The 23,933-nt window shown below is 48.0% G+C and overlaps 9 protein-coding genes across 9 annotated transcripts; 5 read left to right on the forward strand and 4 right to left on the reverse strand.

Moving 5' to 3' along the window:
* Nucleotides 1-1,942: 1,942 nt before the first annotated feature.
* Nucleotides 1,943-4,583, forward strand: HOO65_090157 (putative phosphatidylinositol N-acetylglucosaminyltransferase subunit C; the record flags this gene model as incomplete). The annotated part of the gene is made up of 4 exons (XM_071004452.1): nucleotides 1,943-2,396; nucleotides 2,465-3,652; nucleotides 4,127-4,218; nucleotides 4,320-4,583. 4 exons carry the CDS (start codon nucleotides 1,943-1,945, stop codon nucleotides 4,581-4,583), a joined length of 1,998 nt encoding a protein of 665 aa, XP_070856043.1.
* A 1,302-nt stretch (nucleotides 4,584-5,885) lies between these two features.
* On the reverse strand, nucleotides 5,886-6,491 carry HOO65_090158 (mediator of RNA polymerase II transcription subunit 31; the record flags this gene model as incomplete). Its single annotated transcript, XM_071004615.1, has 3 exons — nucleotides 5,886-6,179; nucleotides 6,251-6,358; nucleotides 6,414-6,491. 3 exons carry the CDS (start codon nucleotides 6,489-6,491, stop codon nucleotides 5,886-5,888), a joined length of 480 nt encoding a protein of 159 aa, XP_070856044.1.
* Nucleotides 6,492-8,979: 2,488 nt separating this feature from the next.
* Nucleotides 8,980-10,389, forward strand: HOO65_090159 (Hydroxyquinol 1,2-dioxygenase; the record flags this gene model as incomplete). The annotated part of the gene is made up of 3 exons (XM_071004532.1): nucleotides 8,980-9,450; nucleotides 9,518-9,999; nucleotides 10,119-10,389. 3 exons carry the CDS (start codon nucleotides 8,980-8,982, stop codon nucleotides 10,387-10,389), a joined length of 1,224 nt encoding a protein of 407 aa, XP_070856045.1.
* Nucleotides 10,390-10,539: 150 nt separating this feature from the next.
* Nucleotides 10,540-12,270, reverse strand: HOO65_090160 (tRNA (uracil-O(2)-)-methyltransferase; the record flags this gene model as incomplete). The annotated part of the gene is made up of 1 exon (XM_071001613.1): nucleotides 10,540-12,270. The coding sequence occupies one exon, from the start codon at nucleotides 12,268-12,270 to the stop codon at nucleotides 10,540-10,542; it is 1,731 nt and encodes a 576-aa protein (XP_070856046.1).
* A 776-nt stretch (nucleotides 12,271-13,046) lies between these two features.
* HOO65_090161 (Eukaryotic translation initiation factor eIF-1) lies at nucleotides 13,047-13,802 on the forward strand (the record flags this gene model as incomplete). The annotated part of the gene is made up of 4 exons (XM_071004608.1): nucleotides 13,047-13,074; nucleotides 13,345-13,419; nucleotides 13,495-13,587; nucleotides 13,654-13,802. The coding sequence occupies 4 exons, from the start codon at nucleotides 13,047-13,049 to the stop codon at nucleotides 13,800-13,802; spliced, it is 345 nt and encodes a 114-aa protein (XP_070856047.1).
* Nucleotides 13,803-14,488: 686 nt separating this feature from the next.
* Nucleotides 14,489-16,051, reverse strand: HOO65_090162 (N-glycosylation protein; the record flags this gene model as incomplete). The annotated part of the gene is made up of 2 exons (XM_071004514.1): nucleotides 14,489-14,740; nucleotides 15,308-16,051. 2 exons carry the CDS (start codon nucleotides 16,049-16,051, stop codon nucleotides 14,489-14,491), a joined length of 996 nt encoding a protein of 331 aa, XP_070856048.1.
* A 767-nt stretch (nucleotides 16,052-16,818) lies between these two features.
* Nucleotides 16,819-17,835, forward strand: HOO65_090163 (uncharacterized protein; the record flags this gene model as incomplete). The annotated part of the gene is made up of 2 exons (XM_071004574.1): nucleotides 16,819-17,065; nucleotides 17,135-17,835. The coding sequence occupies 2 exons, from the start codon at nucleotides 16,819-16,821 to the stop codon at nucleotides 17,833-17,835; spliced, it is 948 nt and encodes a 315-aa protein (XP_070856049.1).
* A 557-nt stretch (nucleotides 17,836-18,392) lies between these two features.
* On the reverse strand, nucleotides 18,393-19,873 carry HOO65_090164 (Sodium/pantothenate symporter; the record flags this gene model as incomplete). The annotated part of the gene is made up of 2 exons (XM_071004522.1): nucleotides 18,393-19,504; nucleotides 19,564-19,873. 2 exons carry the CDS (start codon nucleotides 19,871-19,873, stop codon nucleotides 18,393-18,395), a joined length of 1,422 nt encoding a protein of 473 aa, XP_070856050.1.
* Nucleotides 19,874-22,975: 3,102 nt separating this feature from the next.
* On the forward strand, nucleotides 22,976-23,674 carry HOO65_090165 (Complex I intermediate-associated protein 30, mitochondrial; the record flags this gene model as incomplete). Its single annotated transcript, XM_071001614.1, has 1 exon — nucleotides 22,976-23,674. One exon carries the CDS (start codon nucleotides 22,976-22,978, stop codon nucleotides 23,672-23,674), a length of 699 nt encoding a protein of 232 aa, XP_070856051.1.
* Nucleotides 23,675-23,933: the final 259 nt, after the last annotated feature.

Raw genomic sequence — 23,933 nt, forward strand, 5'->3', positions numbered from 1 at the left:
TTAGGGCCTTGAAAGCTTGTGAAGACACAAGACTGACAAAGATTGAAAAAGATTGGTAAAGACGGAAAAAACATGCACCACACACAATTAATAATGGCTGGCGAAAATCGCAGCGATGATCATAAGGAAGGATGTTGCGAAATAATTCGTTGGCTTTATAGCCTCCCCTGCCGCTTCACAATCTGCCATCAGCAATTCTCCTCGTCTCTGTTCCTCTTGTCTCTATTTCTTTTCTGCGTGTGCTCTTTCTGAGACCAAGATTTTAACGCAGCCAAAGGCCTATCGCTATCGGCATTCCTCCCCTTGGTCTTTTCGGACACCATGGTCTTCTCATATCAGAACTGCCCTGCATATCTCGCTTCACAATACCTCTTCACAAGCCGTGCATTGTACGCCTCTCTGCCGCTTCCTCCCTTGTGCAGAACGGAACAAACCACAGTATAAACGACACATAAACAATTAGCGCCGCCGCCGCTTCCTATGTGCCTGTCAAGGCAATGCCAGGCCTTTCTATGGCCTGAATGTGATGCCGGCCTGTTTTTGGCTTCACGTACCGGCTCGGCTCAGTGGTAGACACATTCTTTCAAGATCTAAACAAACACAAAAAGATCTGCGCCCCTTTCTCTTTTTATTCTTCCTGCATTCTTTCCTTTCTGCTTCTTGTATCTATGCAAATATATGCCTTGTGCCTTGGCTGGCTTATGGAATCTTCATCTGCTGACCAGCTTGACAATTCTAGCCCCCAAAATTAAGCGGTATTTCTGCCTAGTAGCACCAGACTAGCTCTCTCTTAGCTCTAGCTGGCTCTAGGCCAGGGCCCCCTATCGGCTATCGCAAAGCCAGCAAACCAAGGCAAAACCCTGAATTTAGCCTGCACCAAGTATTCCCACAACAAAGTTCCCTTTGTCGTTTTCCTTTTTGGGCGTCTATTCCCTGTTCTCTGCGCCCCACGTGCTTCTTCTGTCCAGTCTTGTTTGTCTAGTAGCAGTATTTAATATTATCGTGATGTTCTAACCTTGTCGTTTCTACCCGTATTCCTGCCCCCAGAGAACGAGACTCTCTCCCCTGAACTAAGGCTTAAAAAAAGGCCTCATTACATCACCATCAAGCCGTGTAGGTAGGCCACTTGGGATGTGATCTTTCTTGTTTCGTTATTTTGGGCTTCAAACCTCAACCATCAACGTTGGCGATTTTCCTCAGCCGCCCTGCATTTGTCTGCTTTCTGTCTACCGCTGTTTTCTCTTTTCCCTACTGCATCCAGTGGCATTTATCGTAGAGCCTCTCCTCCCCCTTCTCTCTCGCTGCCCCTAACGCCTACTTGGGTCTAGACTCTCGTATTACAGTCACTCAATATTTTCCGGCCTGCTTTGTCGCCCTTTTCGGACTACCAACCATTTTGCCTGTCTCCTAGTTGCCTCATGTTTCTAGCGCATCTTTTCTCTTTTTTTTTAGACTTTTTTCTCTGCCTCTGTCTCGTGTGTCTTGCTTCTTGCATGGCTTCTCATAGACCGCCTATCTGCACTTTTGTCTTAGGACTCTGGGCCGCGCCCTAATTCATGATTTGCTTGCAGCTCTAATAACCAATTGCCCCCTCGGTGGACCAGCTGCCGCCAGCTGCCACCAGCCGTGGTTGAAACTACTTGCAACCAAGGCATAGCTTGCTGTTTCGTAGCTCATCGTCATTATTTTCTAAATTTCTCCTAAAATTTCGAGCTCGCCATCTTTGGTGGTTTCTTTTTAACTGCCATCCGGTTTGGCTGAGACTTCAGCTTAAGTTCCCTGTCATCTACCAACTAATTCGCCGTTACAAGCAGTGTTACATGCTTACCCTTAGCATCTTGGCATGACTTGAGCTACCTCGACAACCCCCACCAGACAAATCACACCTGCCAGGCTACTTTTTTATTCCTCCCTTTCCTCTCGCCTTCCCCATGGCCTGACCATGCCCGCTTCGCACTTTCCACCACCGCCTACCGACGGCTTCTTCACTACAACAAACGGCTCCCTCTCTAATACCAAACGCACTTCAAACTCCAAACCCAATCTGAGCTCTAGTACAAGCTCTAGCTCGCAGAACTCCGACTCTCGACCACTACATGCGCTTGCCGCCGTGAATACTGTGTTTTCTCCACCCCCCTTAATACGTTCGTCCACTGCACCCGACGTCCTTCACTCACCAATTCCCACTCGCTCGCACCTCTCCCCCGACGACGCCTTCTTCGCTGCGACACATGGCGCAGCGCTGGGCTCGCCACCCGGAAATCGGTCAGGTAGAGGCTCAAAGCCTAGTCTAGGTGCAGGCACAGCAGTTGCTGGCCGGTATCTAAATCATAGCCGTACGCGCAGGCGCAAGAAGTCGCGTACCTGGAGGCGTTTGCTATGGGTGCAGCAGTCTTGTAAGCTTCTTTCTACCCCTTCTATCAAGAAACACAGCCACTAACTTACATCTACTACACCTTGATAGACCCCGATAACTACACAGATCAAAACACCTTCCTTGAAAGCCTCCAACGAAATCCCCGCCTTCAACCATACGAATTCTGGCCTCTTATAGCCGATTGCACCATAATAGTACAGCATGTATGCACCGTCATAATATTTGTCACCTCATTTGTCGGCATTTTTCAGGAACGTGTCTCGCCCGTATCTATTGTCGGTTTTAGTTCTTGTGCTACTTTTGTTGGCTGGCTCATCTGGGAGCGATGGGTGGCTGATGAGGAAGACATTGAGGAATATGCCCTGGCCCACGCCTCGGGGTCCGGGTTGGGCATAACTGTGCCTGACCCTACTAGCGGTACCGGCTCTGGTCCGCTGTCTGTAGGCACCATTACTTCACCTAACCCTGCAACTGGAAAACGGGTCGTGAGTGCGCGTAGGCGACGGCCGACCATGATTAAAGGCGCGGCTGTCCGCTCGCCTGTTCCTGTACTCTCTACAGTTGCTTCGCCGACAGCTGTTAGTCCAGATTCTCCCGCCATTGCCACCCCGAATGTCATCTCATTTTCATCTGTGGCTTTGAATTCACCACTGTCGCCCGGTCTTTCTTCAAACGGCCCCTCTGCTGCTTCTCTGCCAGCGCTAGCTGGAGTAACAATGCCACAGCCGTCACCTAGCCTACAAGGCAACTTTGACTTCCCTCCTGTTCCTATTGAGGAACCACGTAGCATCCGGCGCATGGCAACATTTAAAAGTGCCATCCTTATCTATTTTACTCTCCTGGGACTCTCTCCCATACTCAAGTCCCTCACGCGATCCACATCCAGCGACAGTATCTGGACTATGTGCTTCTGCTTGCTAGCCATCAACATATTCTCATTTGACTACTCTGGCGGCGTTGGTACAAAGTTCCCTGTATCGCTGTCCACCAATGCCGCACTCATGGCCTCGACCGTGCTTGCCAGTCGCCTGCCCTCCACCGGCCAGGTGTTCAGCTTGACGCTTTTCTCCATCGAGGTCTTTGGTTTGTTCCCCGTATTTCGCATCTATGCCCGTCACCGTGGCTGGGTATATCACGTAACATTAACCGTGATCCTGGTCCTGGGGGCTGGCGCTGGTGTCGGCATCATATCCGGCCAGCAGTGCGATGCACGATATAACGCCGTTGTTGGTGCTTTTGGAGCGGCAATTGTCTCGGCGCTGGCTATGGGCGGGTGTAGTTGGTGGCTAATTGGCCTGCAAAAGTATAAAAATGAGATTTACGGGCCGTGGGATCCAGCGCGGCCCATTATTATTAACAGGCGATTTTTGAATTAGATTAAAAAGGGGGAAGGTATGTGTTTTTTATTCTCTTTCGCGTTGTACTTAATAGTATTTTTTATACCATTTCTCGATATTTCGGGCGGCCTATTTTCCTATTCGGTCGTCTTTATTGTCTCCTGCTGTAGTAGTGACGTTGCCTCTATTGACTGTAGTGGGGCTAACATTGTAACACAAAAGCCTTAGCCTTGCATTTTCAGCCTCGCTTCGCTTTTCTCTTCTTTCTCCATTGTCCTCTATTTTCTTGCCGATGACATCACTGGTATAGTTGGTACACTATACTAGCCATTTAACCTTTTTCTAAAACAAGATATAGATTTGGAATCTCAACATACACGCCATATACTACGCTGGAAACTTGAATACTAAGCCATGGCCGAGAAACTAGAATCGCCGAGCCAGGCGCCGCCTGAGATTGAGCAAACGTATGGCGGATACTCGCGCTTTGAGATCGAGCTTGAAGTACGTATATCCTCCCACATACCTGTATTCGTCCCTCTCTGCTCGCAATGTATCTTTTGCTAACATTTCCCCCTGTGTCCCGTCATATATAGTTCGTCCAGTCACTTGCAAACCCCATGTACCTCAATCACCTTGCGTCGCAGAAATTCCTGCAGCAGCCGGCCTTCATCGAATATCTTGGATATCTGCAGTACTGGTCAAAGCCACCCTACCTCAAGTATCTGACGTATCCGGGCCCCACACTGCGTAATCTCGAGCTCTTGCAGCAGGAACGCTTTCGCACAGAGATTCTGGGGCCTGAGCTGGTGCAACGTATGATTGACGAGGGCATGAGTGCCGCCGTGGAGTGGCATAAAGAAAGCTGAGAAGCGCGAAAAAAAATTCATGTTCAGCGCTTCTGTTTCGTTTTTCTTCCGGTTGTTGGAGTTGGGAGTTTGCTGTTCTTAATTTACTACTAATCTCGGATGACTATATATGACATGTATATTTATTGTGTTCAGCATGGCTTTGAGTGGCCACTCATAGCTAACATAATGTTGTACACCAAATAATTTATGAGTCTCCTTTGAAAACTTTTATTCGGGTCGAACTCCAGTAGATCGAAACAATATAGCTATCAATTTACATGTAGACAGATGACCGAAATCCTAAACGCCTTGCTGTACCAACCTGTATGAAATTCAAAAAAAAAAGAAAATACTCGACGCCAACCAGTAACAATCGTTCGTGCCCCTTTTCCTCCAAGAATTCCGCATACACATCTCCTTGTCTAGTTTTCTCTCCAGCGGTTTCCGCAAGTCATACACTATTTCTGTTAGCTATGATGCGACCTTGAGGGGCAAGACTATCTGCGTGCATCGCCGACTGCCTTCACAACGTACCTTGAAAAAGCTGGTCATCGGCTCATCAGCCGAGCGGATTTGCACTTGGAAGAAAGCAGCTTCAATACCATTGCAGTCGTCTTTAGCACACTGCTTTTCTGTCTTCTGCGCATTGTCCCATGCGCCTGGCCCTCCAAATACATCCTCTTTCTCTTGCCGCTCAAACTCATGCCGCGAGTACACAGGCCGCACAATTTCATGCACGTATGGACATGTCCGGCACTCCAGCCGGTTGCGCCCCTGTACATAGGCTACTGCCAAGATGTTGGCGCATTGCGGACAGACTATTCAAAAGAGTGTTAGTCAGTTGTTGATTCTGGCCTACACATACAAGCTGTGCGTTGCATGATAGGTGTGTTGTTTGTGAAAATGGCTTACAAACAAGCATTTTTTGGCAAGAAGGCTTTAGATGAGCTGTTGGAATAGGGAGGCTTTAGTAAAGTTCAAAGAAAAAAAGTTTTGCGACTGATACATATAAAATGTTATAATAACTGGGTACAAATGAATGCGCGGTCACGTGAAATCAAAAGCGAGCTGATACCCTGACCCTAACAACATCCTCGATTATGAATGCTTAGAATTGATGCTACTAGTCACTTGCAATATTTGAATTCTCCTCGCTATAAAAACTTTGCCATTTAATTCCGTGGCTATTCAATGGAAACTTATCTAATAATGATTTTTATCAACACAAACAGTCTATGAATCGCAGGGCCTGGTACAACTTCCCATGTCTACTAAATGGGAAACCGCCGTAATACGCATTTTCTTGTCCCTGACTTTTCTCTAGACCCATTGGACAGCGCCAATCAACACAGCAGCTGCAAAAATAGCAGAGGGAAAGGTTGGGGCATCGGCGCCACTGATATCAGAATCGTGTTGGGTGCTAGATGGCGAAGGGGCTGTAGTGGAAGAGGCAACCCCCGAGGCGGCGGCAAAGCCAAGACGGGAGTGCGAGGCAGTTCCGAAACCCGTAGATGAGGAGGCCTGTGAAGCGGTGGCCTTGGCGCACAGCTTGTTTCCAGCGGAGATGACGTCAGCCAGCTGATCAGAAGAGCATGAGGCGGTCAAGCATGAAACCTATCAATAACCAATGTTAGAAGTCCACCAGAGCTTGCATTGAGTATGGAGGGCGAAATGAGATGGCATACCATGACTAGATCAGAAGCTAGCTGAGACTGGTTCTCAGCTTGACAAGAGCAAGTAGAATTGTTTACATCACAGCCAATAGCCTGGATAGCAGTTTGCAAGCATTTAACCTAAGAACGAGTTAGTGAATTGAAAACCAAGCCGACGGCTATGGCGGAAACTCACGCCGCACTCTGGGACGCCGTCAAACTGAGCGGTAGCAAGACCGGCAACGGTCAACAGGGCAGCAACAGAAAGCTTCATTGCGATTTAAGTTGGTAGTCAGATCTTGTATATGCGGCAATATGCAGAGAAGAATATCAACGATGTCGTTGTTGTTGTTGTTGTTGTTGTGGCTGAAGATCGAGAGAACTATGAAGAAGAAATATGAAGAAGGAAAGAAAAAGAAGAAGATATAAAGATGTGAAGAAATTGACGAAGTAGCAAACATGCATAGAAGTCCAAGGAATAGAGTGGAACTGGAGAACTGGAGACAATTAGCACACACACACAATTAGGACCTTATCTTTGTGGCATTTAGCTGGTTGTTGGGTCGGATGGAAAACTTGAAGTATTGGATGATGGACCTCTAAAACAAGGAAAGAACGCCGTGGTTGCTACCCACAAGAACAGAAATAATGATGCAAAAAATGGGTCGGGTAGGGCTTACTTGGTGACTTGACGTGAGTATTTGAGCCATAGGTGTGGTTATGGCCTTTGGTTTATATAGTCTATGTAGTTGCCCTGTGAAACGGGCATAGCTCCCACCCGAGTAGGAGCTCCCACCCGAGGAGGAGCGGGTTTGGGATAACTGATTGCAGGCGAACGTAGAACATGTGTGCACGTACTGGGAGTTGAATATTTTTACGTGTGGGCATTTAGAGAGTCTCGCGAAAACATTGACGTTGGTTTAGTTACAGCAATCCGGCAACGATGCAGAAGCCAGGCTATTAAATGTTGCACTAGATGCCGTTAGGTAAAAGTTCTAGAACGATCTCGCTAGGATGAGGTAGCACAATCCAGCAAGGATATACAGAGCTGACAAAAAGCGATTATCTGCTGTTAACTGTAATAGTTAGCGGTACGAACTTGAGAGCAGAAGAGTTTCCATAGTGGTTGAAACATGCAAATAACTAGGGGGTATATTAATTTAGTATGGGACTAAGTTTGGTACGTGGTACAACGACGTGTATAACTTTTGCAGGGTTGGCACTTGTGGGTCTACGAAAACATGGGAAACTACTGCAAAACAGCATCATTAGTGCAACGAGCTGTAGAAACACATAGAACATGATATGATATTACTTGTATTGAAAAGAGGGAAAAAAGCGAATTACAGATTCGCCGATAATGTTCCGGTTGGAATTGCAGTTGCTAGTCAGCTTCTGGCGCTAAATCGCCAAGTTGTGTGTGGCTTTATGATTTCCCTAATTCAAAATGTGCGAGAAAAAAAAAGAAAAAAGCCCCATGGAGATACACAGCATGATAGATTGTACGCCTTGTTTGCTAAACGGGGCGGATGACGCATTTCTTTCTACAAACTTCAACAAACTATTATCAGTGAGCTCCTAGTTTCCTTACTGTGCGCTAATTTTGGACCATGGCTACCGCCATTGATTCCCTGCATTAAACCCTACAACAGTTGACATACCTAGCAAAAAAGCTCACCCCAAAAAAGGTGGTTCTCACTGAACTGAGCTCCTCCTGATCCTGCTTGCGTATTAATGTTTATCCCCCTACAGACAATGTGCTGGAATAACTTTTGTCCTGTGCGTTTTCTCCTCCCTGGCAAGAAGATTGGCATTGATCCTACCCAAGTCCAACCTTGTGTAAGGCCTTTTGCCTCAGCGAGTTTTTTCTACAGCAGTACCAAAGTTAGATACCGATGCCGATTCTCCTTAACGGAAGGGGCCTGAAATTACATTTCCAAAGGAATTGGGATGATCTGTTGGCTGATGATAGATTCTAAAGCACTTGATTTCTGTCTTGTTGTGCTATGTGGGTAGGAAGGGAAAAGGGCATGCTGTCCTAAATCGGTATTGGCTGGATCCTAGAAGCTGACAGAGAAAAGACAAAGAAACTCTAAGACTATACAAAGGTTGTCAGTCTACGCTAGGCAAGTTATTCCTGGTATAGGCTCAGAATTTGTCCATCTTGTGTGTTGTTTCGTTCCTTATTTGTTTCCTGCCTATATATGTGCACCTGCTGAACAATGCATATATGCATGCACAATCGCACATTCCCTCTCCAATGCACTGTACGAACCGCCCGCTCACCATTTTTTCCCCTATTATAGGATGAAGACGAGGGGAACAACAAGGTTGATCGATCAATTGTGTAAATTGTTGTAGCTCTGCTCTGCCATTTTCCCCATCTTTTTTTCGGCTTTTGAACATGGTAGATTCGTGTGGGGGAGAGTCTACTGGATATTCGGTTACCCTTTTTCTGCTTTTCTCGGGAAGCGGGGGCTTTGCAAATATATTAAAGAGAGACAAAACAAATGATTTGTTGTGAGGCCTCTGGACCTTTTTCCCTACTTAAGTACCGGTAGTCCGCCACTTACGGAAGCCATTGTCCTACCAAGGAAAATAATAATAATATTTTTTCACTTTTCTAGCCACTTCACTCAGGTTGAATATCCCATCCATTCTATCTTCTCCACCTACCGCTTACTATATAAGCCTTTTGCCCCGTTTCTTTCCACTCATCCTCGTTCTTTGTTTGCCATTTATATCCATCAACGTCCATCATCATGCGTGTTCCACTTCTAACACTAATACGGTCTCGCTTTGACCTCCGCAAAAAGAAAGAAAAGTCAGAGTCAACTCTGACGCCTACGACACCAACGTCACCAACATCGGCTACCACTACAACATCTGATGATGATGATGATAACTACCGTCTGAAGACTGGCCACGCCTCAATCAACAGCGTTGTGCACAGCAGCTCAAAATCGCGGACGGAATCAGCGGGACTGGGAAAGCCTAAACCTCAAACAGCCACCACGACTCCCAGGCTTCTTGATCTCACCGTTGACAACATCACCCCTAATACTAATCTTATCAACTCGGAATGCAGCGATCCGCGGCTCCGCTACATCATGGAGCGCCTGGTCACGCACTTGCACGACTTTGCGCGTGAAACCCGGCTCAGCACATCGGAATGGATGATAGGCCTGAACTTCTTGGTTTCGTGTGGCCAAATCTCTTCTGAAGTTCGCCAAGTGAGTTTTTTCCACTGATAGTTTGTTTTCCGTCGGCTATCTAACGTTTCCCTGCTTTCTTACGTAGGAGTTTATTCTATTGTCTGATGTTCTCGGTCTGTCATTGCTTGTTGACAGCATTAACCACCCGAAGCCTCCAAATTCAACAGAGGGTTCAGTCCTGGGACCCTTCCACACTCACGATGCACCGGTGCTTGAAAACGGTGCCTCTATGACGAGCGACCCAGAAGGAATTCCGATGCTTGCTCTATGCACCATCAAAGACACAGATGGTAACCCTATTTCAGGTGTCAAGATTGACATTTGGGAGACCGACAGCTCTGGAAACTACGATGTGCAACATTCAGATCGTGATGAGCCCTCGGAGCGGTGTGTCATGGTATCTGATGATAACGGACAATTTTGGTTCAAGGGAATCAAGCCCGTCAGTTATCCAATTCCAAATGACGGACCAGTAGGCAAGATGCTACAGTTGTTGGGCCGACACTGCTGGCGACCGTCACACATGCACTTCATGTTTGAGAAGCCCGGCTGGGATCATCTGATTACGTGAGTTTTTCTGACCCCTATCTGGAATTCGACAAAAAGGAGGCGGAACTCTACGACAAGAGTCGGGGCTAGGCCAATACAAATTAAGACCCCTGCTAACATACATGGTGTCATGATAGTGCGCTCTATCTCCGCGGCGATCCATACGAGACATCGGATGCAGTTTTCGGCGTTAAGGAAAGCTTAATTGTCGACTTGAAAACGGTGAATGACCAGATGGCGCAACAGTATGGCATGAAGGAGGGAGATTTACTGCTGGAGTACGATTTTGTGTTGGTCACCGAGCAGCAGACCCAGGCCTTGCGCGATAGCAATGCGATCAAGGCTATGCGGGATTTGGGGCTGACCATGAAGTTAGTCGATCACTTGCCAGTGCCTGATGTTGACTGAGTAAAGCGAGATGAAACAGGCAGTGAGAGAAACGAGTCGGGTGTTGTATGAATTTACACAAGGTCAATAATTTTATGAACAAACTGCATTCATCATCGCATTTCAATCCCCCCCCCTTTTTTTTTTTTATCATCGTATAAATTCTAGTGTTTAATGCCCTCGAGGGCCACCTTTCACCAGCTGCATCACGCTCTCTAGGTACCCGGCGCACCCGCCAAACCTATCAACGACTTGATTCAAATCAACCTGGTCCCATGGCATCGTACGCACGCGGCCTAACAAAGCCGTGTTTCTCGTAGACGGAATCCGCAGCATCTCAGTTTCGATATGATATCCACACGCCTCAGCAATCTGCGCGACCCAGTCTACTAACGATGCATAAGCTGAATGGGGCTTGGTTTTATCGCGGGGTGGTAGGGCGCGGAATTTCGCACCGCTGAGATTGTGGCTGCAGCATGGGATCATCAAAAAGGGACAGCTGGAATAGGCAGCAAGCAGCGGCGTCCACGGTGTTAATTCATCAGCGTGATTAGAGATTATGAAGGTGCCAGCAGGGAAGACACCATCGTGTAAGAGAGGAGTTGTCGGTGAAGATGAGCCAGATGTAGATGAAAGGTCTGGAAGGGTTGGGGATGCTAGAGCTGGAAGAAGCACTTTGGCCTGTAGTGGCTCCTCTTGGCCAGGCTGTGGAGGTGGTGCTTTGTATGTATCCCACGAGCGGCGATCGCGTGCATCAAAGCCCCAACCGTGGTATCCTTCCTGGCGTAGAATGTGCACTAATAGGCCGTTCCCACAACCGATATCGACAAACCCAGGAAATGGTGGCTTATCTTCCTTATGGCTGTCTATCCCCATGTCGGCGACCTCTTCTCTTTTAGGCTTTTCCACTCCCATCTGCTTGGTTGTGTCGTACATGTCTGCCCACAACTCAATTAAGAAAGCGGCGATACCCAGGTCCTCAAACACATGCTTGGAAGGATCGGTGCGCTCAGCCCAGCCGCTCACCAGCGTGCTGGCATACTTGATTTTTAGCAGGGCATAGCGGTCCTGGAAGCGTGGTTGAGAAATGACCAAGTCATGGTGCACACGCTTCTTGTAGCCGGCAGCTTGCCCCTTCCCATGTTTGTGCAAAACGGAGAGCAGATGCAGTGCGGTACGTGCGAGTTTGGTGTCGGTGCGGTCAACAGGGTCAAAGAAAAGGAAGTGTACAGAGACAGAGCCGGATCCAGATCCAGAGGTGGACTCAGAATCGGAGTCAGAAGAGGCTTTTTCGGGGGTCCAATGGTGTAGATGAGCCACGCCACGCACTTTAGGGTGGTAGAACGGCAAATCGTGTTTCTCACCATGTGGAATGTACACAATTAAAGACCATATAACGCCGTCAGGGTCATGTTTAGTATACCACAGACAAGTTTGATCTAACGGGGCATCTCGCAGAGTGTTGCGTGGTACGAGAGTGCGCACCATCATACGAGAGAGCTTATAGCCAGGGAAACATGGTATGTGATTGATGGCGGGGCGACCAGTGGGCCTAGGAGATCCTAGCAAAACACTGTTGCTGATCTTAACATCTGCTGCTTTCTGTGCGTCATGGTCGTGGGCTAGCTTGAACGGACCGGTAGTTTGGTCTAGGGTTACATCGGCGCGGACTAGCCAGGACGTGTTGTTATTAGGGTTCTTGATAAAGTTAAGCATCACGTGTTGGAAAATTGAGGGCGGGAAAGTGCAGGCTTGGTGTAACATGGGCGTCCAGGAGATTGATGGGGGAGAGTGCGAAACGAACGGCGGTGTGCTGTTAGACGCTGTGCTAGTGGGTGAGCTGGTGCTTGGCCCGCTGTCGACCAGCAAAGGTGCTGCATCAGCCGGGTAAGCCTCAGCCATATCCGGGGGAGTAGATGGGAGGTCCGTCCGTAGCGAGGCGAGCTATGCAGTTTGACGTGTTGTATTTTTCAGATGCATACGTGGTTTGACATCAAATTAAGCATGCAGCGCTGACAGCACAGTCGCAAGAGAGTGAGCGGGTGACGGTTGAGCTATTAGTGACATGCCATGATACAGCTATGAATGCAGCTTGGGGGACGAAAGACAGCCCGCTCCACAGTACACATTCAATGATTTATCTAGGTCCTGCAGGGGGCTTTGGCTGTTTTTTTACAAGCCTTCATCTACTCCATCATGACTAGAAGCTTCCAGGTCTATTTCCTTATCGCTCTTTTTCGCCCCGCTATCCCGTTTCCTCTATTCTGAAGTCACGTGAATACCCCACACACGTGACTGTGTTGTCCTCACTTGTCCCCATTTGGCTTGGTCCCAAGACCGCCAAGACCCTAACAGCTGCAACCCTGTCCACTTAGCGTGTGACAAGCAGGCTTAGCTGCTTTCTCAGATAAAATCCCGCCACTTTTCCTGCCCTCCTTTTTTCTTTCCCTCTTGTTATTTTTTCCTCACCGATTTGTTCTCTTCTTTTGATTCTTTGATTTTCAAATCTTTTGAATCAAACCGTCCATTTCTTTTTCTTCGTCTTTCTCTTTCTAATTATCTTCTTCTCTCCCTTTTTTCTATAGCGAGACACGCATTTTGGTTGTCTGTCGCTCTACTTCTGATTTCCATAACACAACAACCGGCTTCCCCCGAACACCCCCCGAACACCCGAGTTTATGTCTATCGAAAATCTCAAGACCTACGGTACGCATCTTCCCACTCAAATATCTGTCGCACTTCGATTTTTAGCTTGGTTTGTGTGGTAATGGTGATGGCGAGTTTGTGGATGGCGGATTGACCCCCGCAACTTGTTGTTTACTTCCTACCGCCCACCCCTAATTCGCTGATCAGCTATCCCACTTCAGCCTTGCTTCAGCTGCCCACTTTTCTTTTATACTTTGTGTGAGGCGTCAGCCTTGTCCGAAGATGTTCCATCACAACGGTTCCTGCTAACGCTTCTTGTCCTACTATTAGACCCCTTCGCCGAAGCCGACGAAGACACTGGCGAGACCAAGGCGACTCAAAATTATATTCATATCAGAATCCAGCGTATGTCTCAGCGACCGTCTTTATTGTTGCCTCACTAGTTTGTGTTGTCACTAACATACTGCCACCTCTTACTAGAGCGCAATGGCCGTAAGACCTTGACTACGGTCCAGGGCTTGCCCTCGCAGTTTGATCGCAAGAAGATTTTGAAGGTTATCAAGAAGAAGTTTGGTATGCCATCTCTTCACCGTCCATGCATTACCTTGTTCACTAACATATGTTTACTCTCGCCCATAGCCTGCAATGGTACCATCGTTCACGATGTAGAAATGGGTGATGTCATCCAGCTCCAGGGTGACCAGCGCAATGATGTCCGCAGCTTCTTGATTGACAAGACTGACGGCCTTGAGCTTAACCCCAACAGCATCAAGATCCACGGTTTCTAAGCACGCGTCCCATCCTCACTTTCTAGGGGTTCTTCCCGTGCGGCTGTTAGTCCTGACTACATTAAGCAACACCAACCGAACTTCCTCTATCCTTTCCAAGGCAATTCTTTGTCTCTCTTGAGGGACAGGGGCTTGCCTTTCAAAGGCAAGACTTGGCTGGTTGGCTGTAGTAGCCAATACCGTTTCATGGCTTTACAGCAAAAGAGAGTGTTTTGTCTTTCAACGCAGTGGAATTCTGCGGAAAGCCCTTTCTTGCAACGGGCTCTTAACCCCCTTAGAAGTGAATATGTGATGACGCTGGATGCTTAAGGATACTGTCCCCCCTCCCTTCTTCCTCCTATGGAGGCTTGTTTTATGGCTCTCTTGTGTTTTCTTTTAGTAGAGTGGCGTCAGGAAAGAGAATCGAACTAGTGACAAGTTGGTTGGGAAGAGGTTTTTTATTCTTTTTTTATTCTTTTTTTGCTGGCCTAGTTCCACTACTTGTTCTTGTTTTGATTGTTTTTGTTCGCTTTAGGACAATAGCGTCATGGTCTATAGCAAATACATGCAGTGATCTGTTGCAACGGTGTATGTGCGTGTGCGTGTTCGTGTCCGATACGTTGATGTACGTCTGTTGTCTGTATGCGCTGTCTCGGGGAGGCCTAAGCTCCATCCTCTACGCTATATCTGTCTGCTAGCATATACTGTTATTGCCGTTGCTGATGGTGTTCTCGTAGAGACGCACGCAATCGCACAAGCAGCTTAAGAAATTGAGCAAACAACAATCGTGAATACACTACCAACGGAATGTCGGGTAGATCCGCCCGTGCACCATAGGCAAGAAGGAGCAGCGACACCATGCTAATAGAGCTAGCGATGGAGAAGACGTTGATGGAGGTGATAGTTTCCTTGCGAATGTTGATTTTTTGGTGTGTCACGTGATATGCACCAGTGAGGACCTGTAGAATATTAGGGTTAGTGAACTGAGATGATGTGAAGTGAGGGAAGAGTCAACCAAAACTGAGTCTGGAAACAGAAAGGGAAGATGGGCGGAGAAGGTGAGAGAAATCCCCTACCGCGCTCATGGCAATCCATGCCGGCAGAAACAGCCGTAAATCGTGAAATGCCCCAAACAGCTTTAGCGTTGTGTTAGTCATGTAGAAATTGACTGCGTTGATCGATAGCAGCCGCACAATGGTGGCTTGGGGCGTGTAGTTAATGAGCCTGGACATGGTACAATGGGGGATTAGCCGGGGAGTTGAGATTTAGATTGGGTCGGACCTTTGGCTTGCTTACCACCGCGACATCAGGCAGTCGGCAAAGAAGAACGAGAGATAGCCGGCGGCAAAGCACTATCAAAAAGACACGAGACACCGAATGTTAGTTGGGATACATGTTCTATAGCCGCACAGCAATGAATTACATCTTCACTTATTCACAAAGCTACAAGAAGCCGAGGAAACCGTTGCAGCAGCTAGGACAACTGAGGCAACCACTACACCCATTTTAACCAAAACAGTACTTACCCACATGGATGCCAAGGCTGTCTCCGTACGCGGGAAAACTACTACACTGTCTCCTGCGTCTCCCGGAAGGATCTGATCTAGTAGTTGTAGTGCTGGTCGCCAACCGTAAAGAATGGCGGGTAGAATGCTGATTAGCCGGCCGACAAACAGCGGCAAGTGCCAGCTTTTGGGAACGTTGAGAATCACAGCTACACGCGGTGCCAACAGTGATGCCTGGATGACGTCAGACCCTGCTGGGTTCTTGGCTGCCGCCTCCGCGATGGCCGCTGAAAGAGACTTGGTCGGTGCGATTTTCATGCCGTGGGATGCAGGTCGTGATGTAGAGGGGTTATTCGTATAGTTCATGTTGCTGCCGCCGGGTGGTGCTGGTGCAGGTGAAAGGGCAGCGGCTTCAGGTAATGCGGCAGCGGTGGCGGTCGAGGACGCGGCGGCAATCATCGCGGCGGTGCTGCTATTCAGCGAGACATGCTGGTGTGAGTGTGGGTGATGATGATGGTGGTGCAGCAGATACGACTGGGAGCTTGGAGTAGCCGAAGCCGTAGATACCGAGGCAGGGACAGACGGCTTGCGTTGGTGGATGGCACTAGAGCCGGCTGGCACCGATGATGAGAGGGCGCTTGACGACGATGATGATGGCTGAACGGATTGGACAATGCGATGGTTCCCGTTGTTGGATGAGGTGGAAACGACGAGGTCGAAAGGCGGCGGCGGGTCGTCGACGTGAAGCAGGCTCGGACGGCTCATGGCACGGCTCGACAAAGAGCAGAGCACGACGGGCGTGGGATGGAACAGGGAGGAAAAGTGGAAGCTATGGACGGAGCTTCGGGTTGAGAAGACGACAGTCAATCTTGGACGACGAAATTATGGGTAAAGTGAGGGATTAACAGACACAGACAGACGATAAGGATCAGAGCCAAACCGACTGCAATGGCCTTGTCGTAAATGACGATTAAGATGTCGTACTTAGCAGAAATGCGGAGTATTGCTAGACTGCGGATTTGGCACGTGACAGTACATCAGACGAAAGGGGGAAGTCGGTGATGGAAGTTATCACCAGTGGAAAAAACGAGCAAGCAAGATCCGGCGACAGCAATGTACAAGATAAGGCGTTGGAGGGAAGAGACGAGGGATGTCGAAAATGGAGAGGCGTCCTATTCTCGTTAGCAAATGGTATTCGATATTTGTCCCTTTTTTTAACTTTTCTAACTCTTTTAATTTCCCTTTTTTACATGCAAAAAGAACCAACATTTTTTGTACTACCCTTCCGCCCCACCTTGCACGACCCTTCGGCTAAACTATTTAACCGGCCGGCTGTGCCAAATTTTGATCTGATGTAATGTTCAAGTCACCACTGCCTTCTACCTACCCTTGTAATGCCCGGGTCCAGTCCTCCTCCCTCCTTCACGACGATCCGCTTTCTTCTCGAATCTGGGCTATAGCCTTTGAGTGGCCATTTGATAGGAGCCAGCTGCAACTTCCTGACACACACAACATCCTACATACGAAACGGAATGGCCTCTCGATTCGGCCCGTTGCTGGTCGCCCGGCCAGCCTTCGCCGGCTCTCGCGCTACTGTAGCAACGGTGCTCCCGCCATTCACTGCACTTAGCGTGCGCTGGAACTCGGGCTACTCGCGTGAGTCCGGCCAGATGAATAAGCGCATGCAGGCTCAGGCCCGGACGTCCAAATCGCCGGTAGTTGAACAGCGCTCACGTATGGAAATGATGGATGGGCGTGCTAAGGATATGTTGATGCCAGGTAAGGTGGTCTATAAAATCTGGGCAAATGACAACCGAGATCTCACCTGCTAACCTTTTCATCCACCAGGAACCTTCATTGCCCTCCCATTCAACAAACTCTCTTGGGGTGATCTTCCCAAGTATCAGTGGGAGCGATGCAAGAACTGGGCTCAGAACTACTTTTACCGACTATCGCTTAGTTGGGCCTCGAAGCCAGGTATTTTCAAGCCGGCTGTGCTAAAGTACGAGTCACGCTCCCAACTAGTACAGACGGCGCTGTCTCTACAGCGCGATGTCAACGTGGCTATGGCTAGTGGTGACGAGGCCGCACTGCGCCGACTATGTGGCATGGTTCTCTATGGATCATTCGCGGCAGCGCTGGCTCGTCGTCGGCCGCGCGAGACTTACTCTTGGGAACGTCAGCAGCTGCACGGCTCGCCGGCTGTGGTGTCATCGCGTCTGATGCAGATGCCGACAGACAACGGCTCTTTGCGCCAGATGGTCGTTGTGCGCATCGCCTCAACTCAAGTGCTAGGTCGCGTTGACCCGTTATCGGGCAGTGTGATTGAAGACTCCAAGAAGGTCCACCGCAAGTCGGAGAATCTAATGATGTTTAGAGCAATTGACTCGCGCTCGTACGAAAAGGGCGCGTGGTATTTGTATGGCTATCTGCCGGATACAACCCCTGAGGCGTGGCTGCAGGATGCGGCCCATATGGAGGCATTACAGATGCAAGCTGTTAAGCAATACAAAGAGACACGGGGTAAGAAGGCTGCTGCAGGTCGATGAACCAGATGGTGACAAGAGGGGACAATGGCGTGATGGAGCTGGTCTTGTTTGGTTGTGATATTAAAAATTCTTGGAGACAGTGTAATCACGTGTCCGCATTACTGTCACTTTATTTGTATTATAGCATGTAGGGCTTCTGCACATAGACGGAGCGTAGCCAGGCTTTGGCGTGTATCAACAATGATTTATACCAACTTGAACAACAATGTCAACTTCAACCTCAATATTCAATATACATGTATGAAAATGCACACACACAAAATCTTCATTCTTCAAGTAATGAAACTGGAGGGGAGAGAGAAGAGACATCATAACCGTAGCTTGCTGAGATGATAAGAATCACACCAACTAGACTACTAGTCGAGTCCAAGATTAATTAAGACACCTGATTTTCCCACCATATCTTGAACTAAAAACTGATTCTGGTTGTGACTTGCTGTCTAACTGGACACAATTCAGGGCGGAAGATCCAGAACAAATGTAGTAGGTTTACTTGATGCGAAGCAACGGATTTTCATCCATTGTGAATCACAACCACCTGCCTTGGAGCTTTCCCTCTAGAAAAACTTCCCAGCAGGCGTATTAACAGGGGCAACAGAGTGCTCGTCAATCTCACCCACGTTCTTAGTTAAGCCGGTATCCTTGGCGATGTTTGGTGAGTTACTGCTGCTAAGCGGCTCTCCCACTACAGCTAGAGCCTTAGAGACAGGCCTGTCCAGGTCAGTAAACCGGGTTCCATTCCGCTTGGCCAGCATATAGTTGATGCCCATGCGAAGGCCAGCAGCCATAAAGCCCCAGGCGATGCCGCCGAAAGGTGCAGCAACAAATGCTCCAAAAACACCCCAGTCGCCACTAGTCAGGCCCTGTTCGATTAGCAGCAGATCAGCACCCTGCTGAGAATTTCCATAGTAAATGCAACCAAAAATGAAGACAGTCAGAATACCACCGAGACCACCAACAACAATGTCAAAGCCGCGAAGAAAGAAGAAGCGGTGGAATAGGCCAAGGACAAGGATAGGAACAACAGCTGAAGATAGGAGATCGGAAATCAGATAGATTTGCAGCACCGAGGGTGTTTTCAAGGCCACAACAACAATTGGGATCATGACAAGCACCACCATAGCACGAATGTACCAGATGTTGAGCTTATTGCGGAAAAAGTCATTGGAAGCTGAGGATACCATAGCCGACTGCAAAGAGTCTAGAGCAGCAGTAGACATGGCCACAGAAAGCACCAGGACCACACCAATCACCCAAGTAGGCAGTTGTTCAAGCAGGAGGAAGAATGCGGCTGATGGGACAGCATCATCATCGGCATAAAGACCAGCCCACACGGCAATAATACCAGTCATGCCAACCAGGACTAGCACGCAAGTAACGACAACCGACGCAATGCCAGCACCCAGCCACAAGTCCTTATCACTTTTGGAGGCAAACGTGCGCAGCCAGTATGATGACAAGAAGAAGTTGTTGGTGATAACACACATGGGGAGGATGTAGAGCAGCTGCCATCCCAAAAGACTGGCATCAAGAAGGCCAGACGAGTCAATTAGCGAACGGTCAATGTCAGCCGTGGTCCCAATGGCGATAGTGGCCATGAGGACCAGGCAAAGAATCATGACACCTTGAATGGTATCGGTGAAAAAGGAGATGCGGAAGCCACCAAGAGCTAAAGAGTTGTTAGAATAAGCCATGTGCCAAAACATAGACATCCTAAAACCAACGTACAGGTGTAAATAGTAGTAACCACACATTCCACAATAACTGCGGAGATTCCCTTGAGGCCGGTTAGGGTGTTGATGACTTGGCCAATAGCCGAAAGCTCAGAAACCATGTATAAGAATAGTGTAAACAGGGTCATAAAGCTCAGGTACAGCGAGGCGATGACGCCATAGCGCTGGCGTGTCCACTCAGTAAGAACAAAGCCATCGGGGCATTGTTTGCGGATAATGCTGCCAAAGTAGGCGAAGACAAGCATAGGAATTCCGCATGAGAGAGCGTAAATGACCAGACCTTGCACACCAGCAACAGTTGCCATTTCGGGAAACGAAAAGAAGATTCCGGATCCAAGACCTGCTGCAGTTAGTAAACACTTCGGGAAGATCATTGAAATAAGCGAGTAGACGATGTCATATTAGAGGGAAAGAAGAAAAGTTGAGAGGGGGAAGGGGATAGGGTTGATCGAAGCGGCAGCACATTTCCCACGCAAGTATTAACTTGATCGAGTATTTACGGTACAATCTCAGCGTCGTATCAGCGCCTGGCACATCTCCACTGCCATGTATGCCATGAATTCGAATACAAGACAATGGGTGGATGATACCAAGTGAGCTTCCAGTCAGCGCCCGTAGTGAGCCGCGCCTTGTCTCCTGATTTCACACTACCAAAGGACGGGTTAAAGCGCCACTCGGTAGTGCTAGCATCAAAGAGAAAGGCGTATTGGGAAACGAACCTGTATATCTATTGCATCAGTGAGTCATCATGGCTCATCCCTTTTGGCATTGCTAGAACGACCTAGTAAGCATAGTGCCGTCCATCATTGAAGATGACTTAACACGGTATGCCCAGCACCAAGCCAGAAGGGATAAACCATATACAACGAAAAAAGCAGTCATGAAAAGCCGTGTTTCAGACTTTCCAGTGCTTGGAATCGAAAAGCGCCAAAGTATAAGGGAGCATAAATGTGAGAGCCATTTCCAGACTCCACAACATTATACACTACCACCGTATATCCCTCTTTCGAAGGATAAAATGGTACCAAAATCGCGGTTGTACGCGATGTTTGATGCCAGCGGGCTCGAAAGATAATATGCGAAGAAATAATGAAGAACCTGTTGCTACTGCCGCCTTTGATATCCCATTTGGGGAAGAGCTTGCGAAACAAAATCATGCTTAGGCCCGACTCCCGTCCTCACGATCAAGCATAGTGCGAGCCTCAACCTCGGTCAATTAAGAGTAGGAAGGAACAAAGCACAGACAGCTAATAGTGGGGAATGTCATATGTGGCAGTCACACAGACACGTAGAGACGCGTAACATCGCATGCGGCAAGCCGGGCCACTGCAGAACACCACTCACCAGAGGCCATGAAATTCAGGGCCAGTGGCAAAGCTGTAAGGCGGCAATAGTAGATCATGGTGTCAGTAAATAGAAGTTTTGACGAGACTTGTAAGTGAAGAAAAAATCACGAAAGTAAGCAAAAACGAGGTGTGAATGCTGACCCGACTGAGTCCTATTGCTAGCATAAAAACTGCTAGTGAGCTTATCACGAAAAGCCCAAGACACGGCAACTCCAAGGACACTAGATTTAGAGATAGTTGTGTTAGCGGCAGAGATGGCGCCAGGCAGATTAGAGGTGGCCATACAGGAAAGCGCTGTAAGTCACATAGATGAGAGCGTTGGACGCCTCGGACGATGGCTGGTTGCTCATTTCGAGAGCAGTGAAGATAGAAAAGAGAAGCGGCGAAGAAAAAAAGAAGAGGGAGAAGACGAAACCCCAGAAGGCTTGGTTTTAAAAAGAAAAAAGCGGAAGCAACTTAAAAGGGAAGGAGAGGGCGATAATAGAAGAGACGGTGAGACAGTTTAGGAAGGAGAACGATGGAAGAAAGGAAAGAAGAACAAGAAGTACTCGAAAAAAAGGCGTGACACCCGTCTTTTTGTAGTTCTACAAGGTACAAGCAAGTGACAAAAGTGACAGGTCAAGCACAACGCTAAACTTCAACTAATTAACGTAAGCGTCGCTGTCGCTACAGGACTGATGTCTTCCGCACATGTACTATTTTTTTATCACTGTAAAGCTTAAGAGACAAAGCTACCCATGAAAGCTAGCTTGAAGAAAAAAATTGCGATTCTGGTTCTTGGCTTACACGCTAGTAGGGACATGGACATTACCGGATTGGATATTTTACTTTTTTCGCAATTTCAGTGTCCATATACTAATGGACCTTTATCTCAATACCTGTACTGTGTACATAGATCACAAGGCTTGGTGGACAGAAAAACACAAAAATAGGGCCATTCTTGCGGAAGGCTTTGGCCGTAGGAGTACCTGAGGTTCGGCAATGACAAAGCGAAAAACAAAGGGACCAATATTAGCTGACAAAACTTGGTCTCCGCACACGGAGGGGGTCTGAAAATAACAAACTAAAAAAGCAAGACAGGACCCCGGACAAGTCTGGCTTACATCGCTTACAGCCGGCGTAGGAACAAAAGCATACCCACTATAATTTCGACAGCAGGCAAAAACTCGAATTAGCACGATGGCCTCTTATTGCTATCGGCTTCGGCTAGATTTATTTTGACTCTAGGCAACAGCTTAATGTTGGCCAATGCCTATTTCTAGATTCGATGTGACTCGCGCTTTATGAAGGAGAAGAAAGCAGGAAGGAAATGAGTCTTCTGATGACTAGGCTTTAACCGACAAGATATTGAACGGAGTCATTCTAGATAACAAATCATGACGCCATTATTGATTACTCGAAGATTAGCCGCGGAGTTAGAAAAGTAACCATGTTGTTGTTGATGCTACAGTAGTACGTCCTTTACATCACGTGTCTTGTACTACTTTGGGATAGATTGCGTATATAACCCTAATATATAACATATTGAACAAATGTAGGTGTCGCACCCGAGGGACATGATTAAAACTTGTTCAATGATTGAACCGAAAAGAAGTCGCATGTTAGGGCTTGCTTTTGCTAAAGCACACCTCATGGAGTTCTCTTGCTAACAAGAATTTATTTTTTCAACTTCTGAGGCTCACCTATATGATAAATATAATTACCCATGATTTAGCCGAAACCCCATGAAGCAATTGAGGTCATCGCCAATTTATCACTAGCTTTACATTCGCCGACTAGCTTCCCATTACCGCTTGCTCCAAAAAACAAGCACAATTTTGCCCAACCACAGACACACATATAGTCACCATGCGAAATACAACCGCATTGTTAGCAAAAGGCTTCTGGGGTCGCACTATGGCACATATACAGCGCCAAGTCCAGATTGGTAATATGACAACCCCGCGAGCATCAGTCCCTCCCTCTCTCTAGAGCCGATCTTAAATGAAGCTTGGCCCAGGATGAACTGACACATGAACTTGAGCTAATAAGTGACTATCCTTCTCTTTGTTAGTCACGAAAATGGAAAACATTCGCGGCCCCAGCGGCCCGTACGAGCTGCAAAAATTCGAAGGCCCTGACGACGTTGAGGATATAAAATTGATGAGTGACCAAGAATTTGGCGGCTTTTCAACCTCGCACTCAGAATATATCAGCACACGCGAGGACAGCAATGGCCGCAGCGATCGTGGCTTCATGCGATGGTACGGCACAATATCCAACCAGCTGCCCAAAGACCGCTTCAAAGTGAAGCGCAGCGGCTTTGCAGCCTTTCGCACATGCGACCAGAAGTTGACGGCCTTCGGATATGGCAAGTGGGATGTTGATCCGTGGAACTACTTGGCTCTTCGGATCAAGTCAGACGGGCGTAGCTACTTCGTCAACATCATGACGGAGAGCATTGTACCGCAAGATGTCTTCCAGCACCGGCTGTTTGCTAAGCGGCCGGGCGAATGGGAGACAGTGCTGATCGATTGGCGCGACTTTATGCGCACAAATCATGGCATGGTTATTGAGCCGCAGATCCAGTTGATCAAGCAGCGTGTGCTGACAGTTGGCATCAGTCTGATTGACCGCAAGCCAGGGCCGTTTGAGCTATGTGTGGAGAGGATTTGGGCGACGAATAGCCTGAGAGATCATACGACTGATGAGAGGAGGGCATTAAGTAGTAATGGACTGAAAAATAAACAGGGGGAGGACGTGACATGGAAGATGGATTAGAAGAAAAAGGGCAGGAGGGGTACATGGACGCAAAAAGAGACGACTTGCAAAGCGCAGATGGTACCGTGATGTCAATTGGTTGATTCTAAAACAAAAAAAAGCTTCTATAATACACATGCATATCCAGAGCGAGTCAGAAGAGCAAAGCGCCGCCAGAAATAAAAAAAAGCAGCCTCCATCTTCTCAACTATTCAATCCAATTCATCCCCCACAACCAAACCAAAACCAAAACTCCCTTGTCCCTTTCCCCCCCTTTATC

Source organism: Ceratocystis lukuohia (assembly GCF_044167205.1).
Source record: "Ceratocystis lukuohia strain C4212 chromosome Unknown Supercontig9_pilon, whole genome shotgun sequence".
In the NCBI taxonomy this organism is placed as follows: domain Eukaryota; kingdom Fungi; phylum Ascomycota; class Sordariomycetes; order Microascales; family Ceratocystidaceae; genus Ceratocystis; species Ceratocystis lukuohia.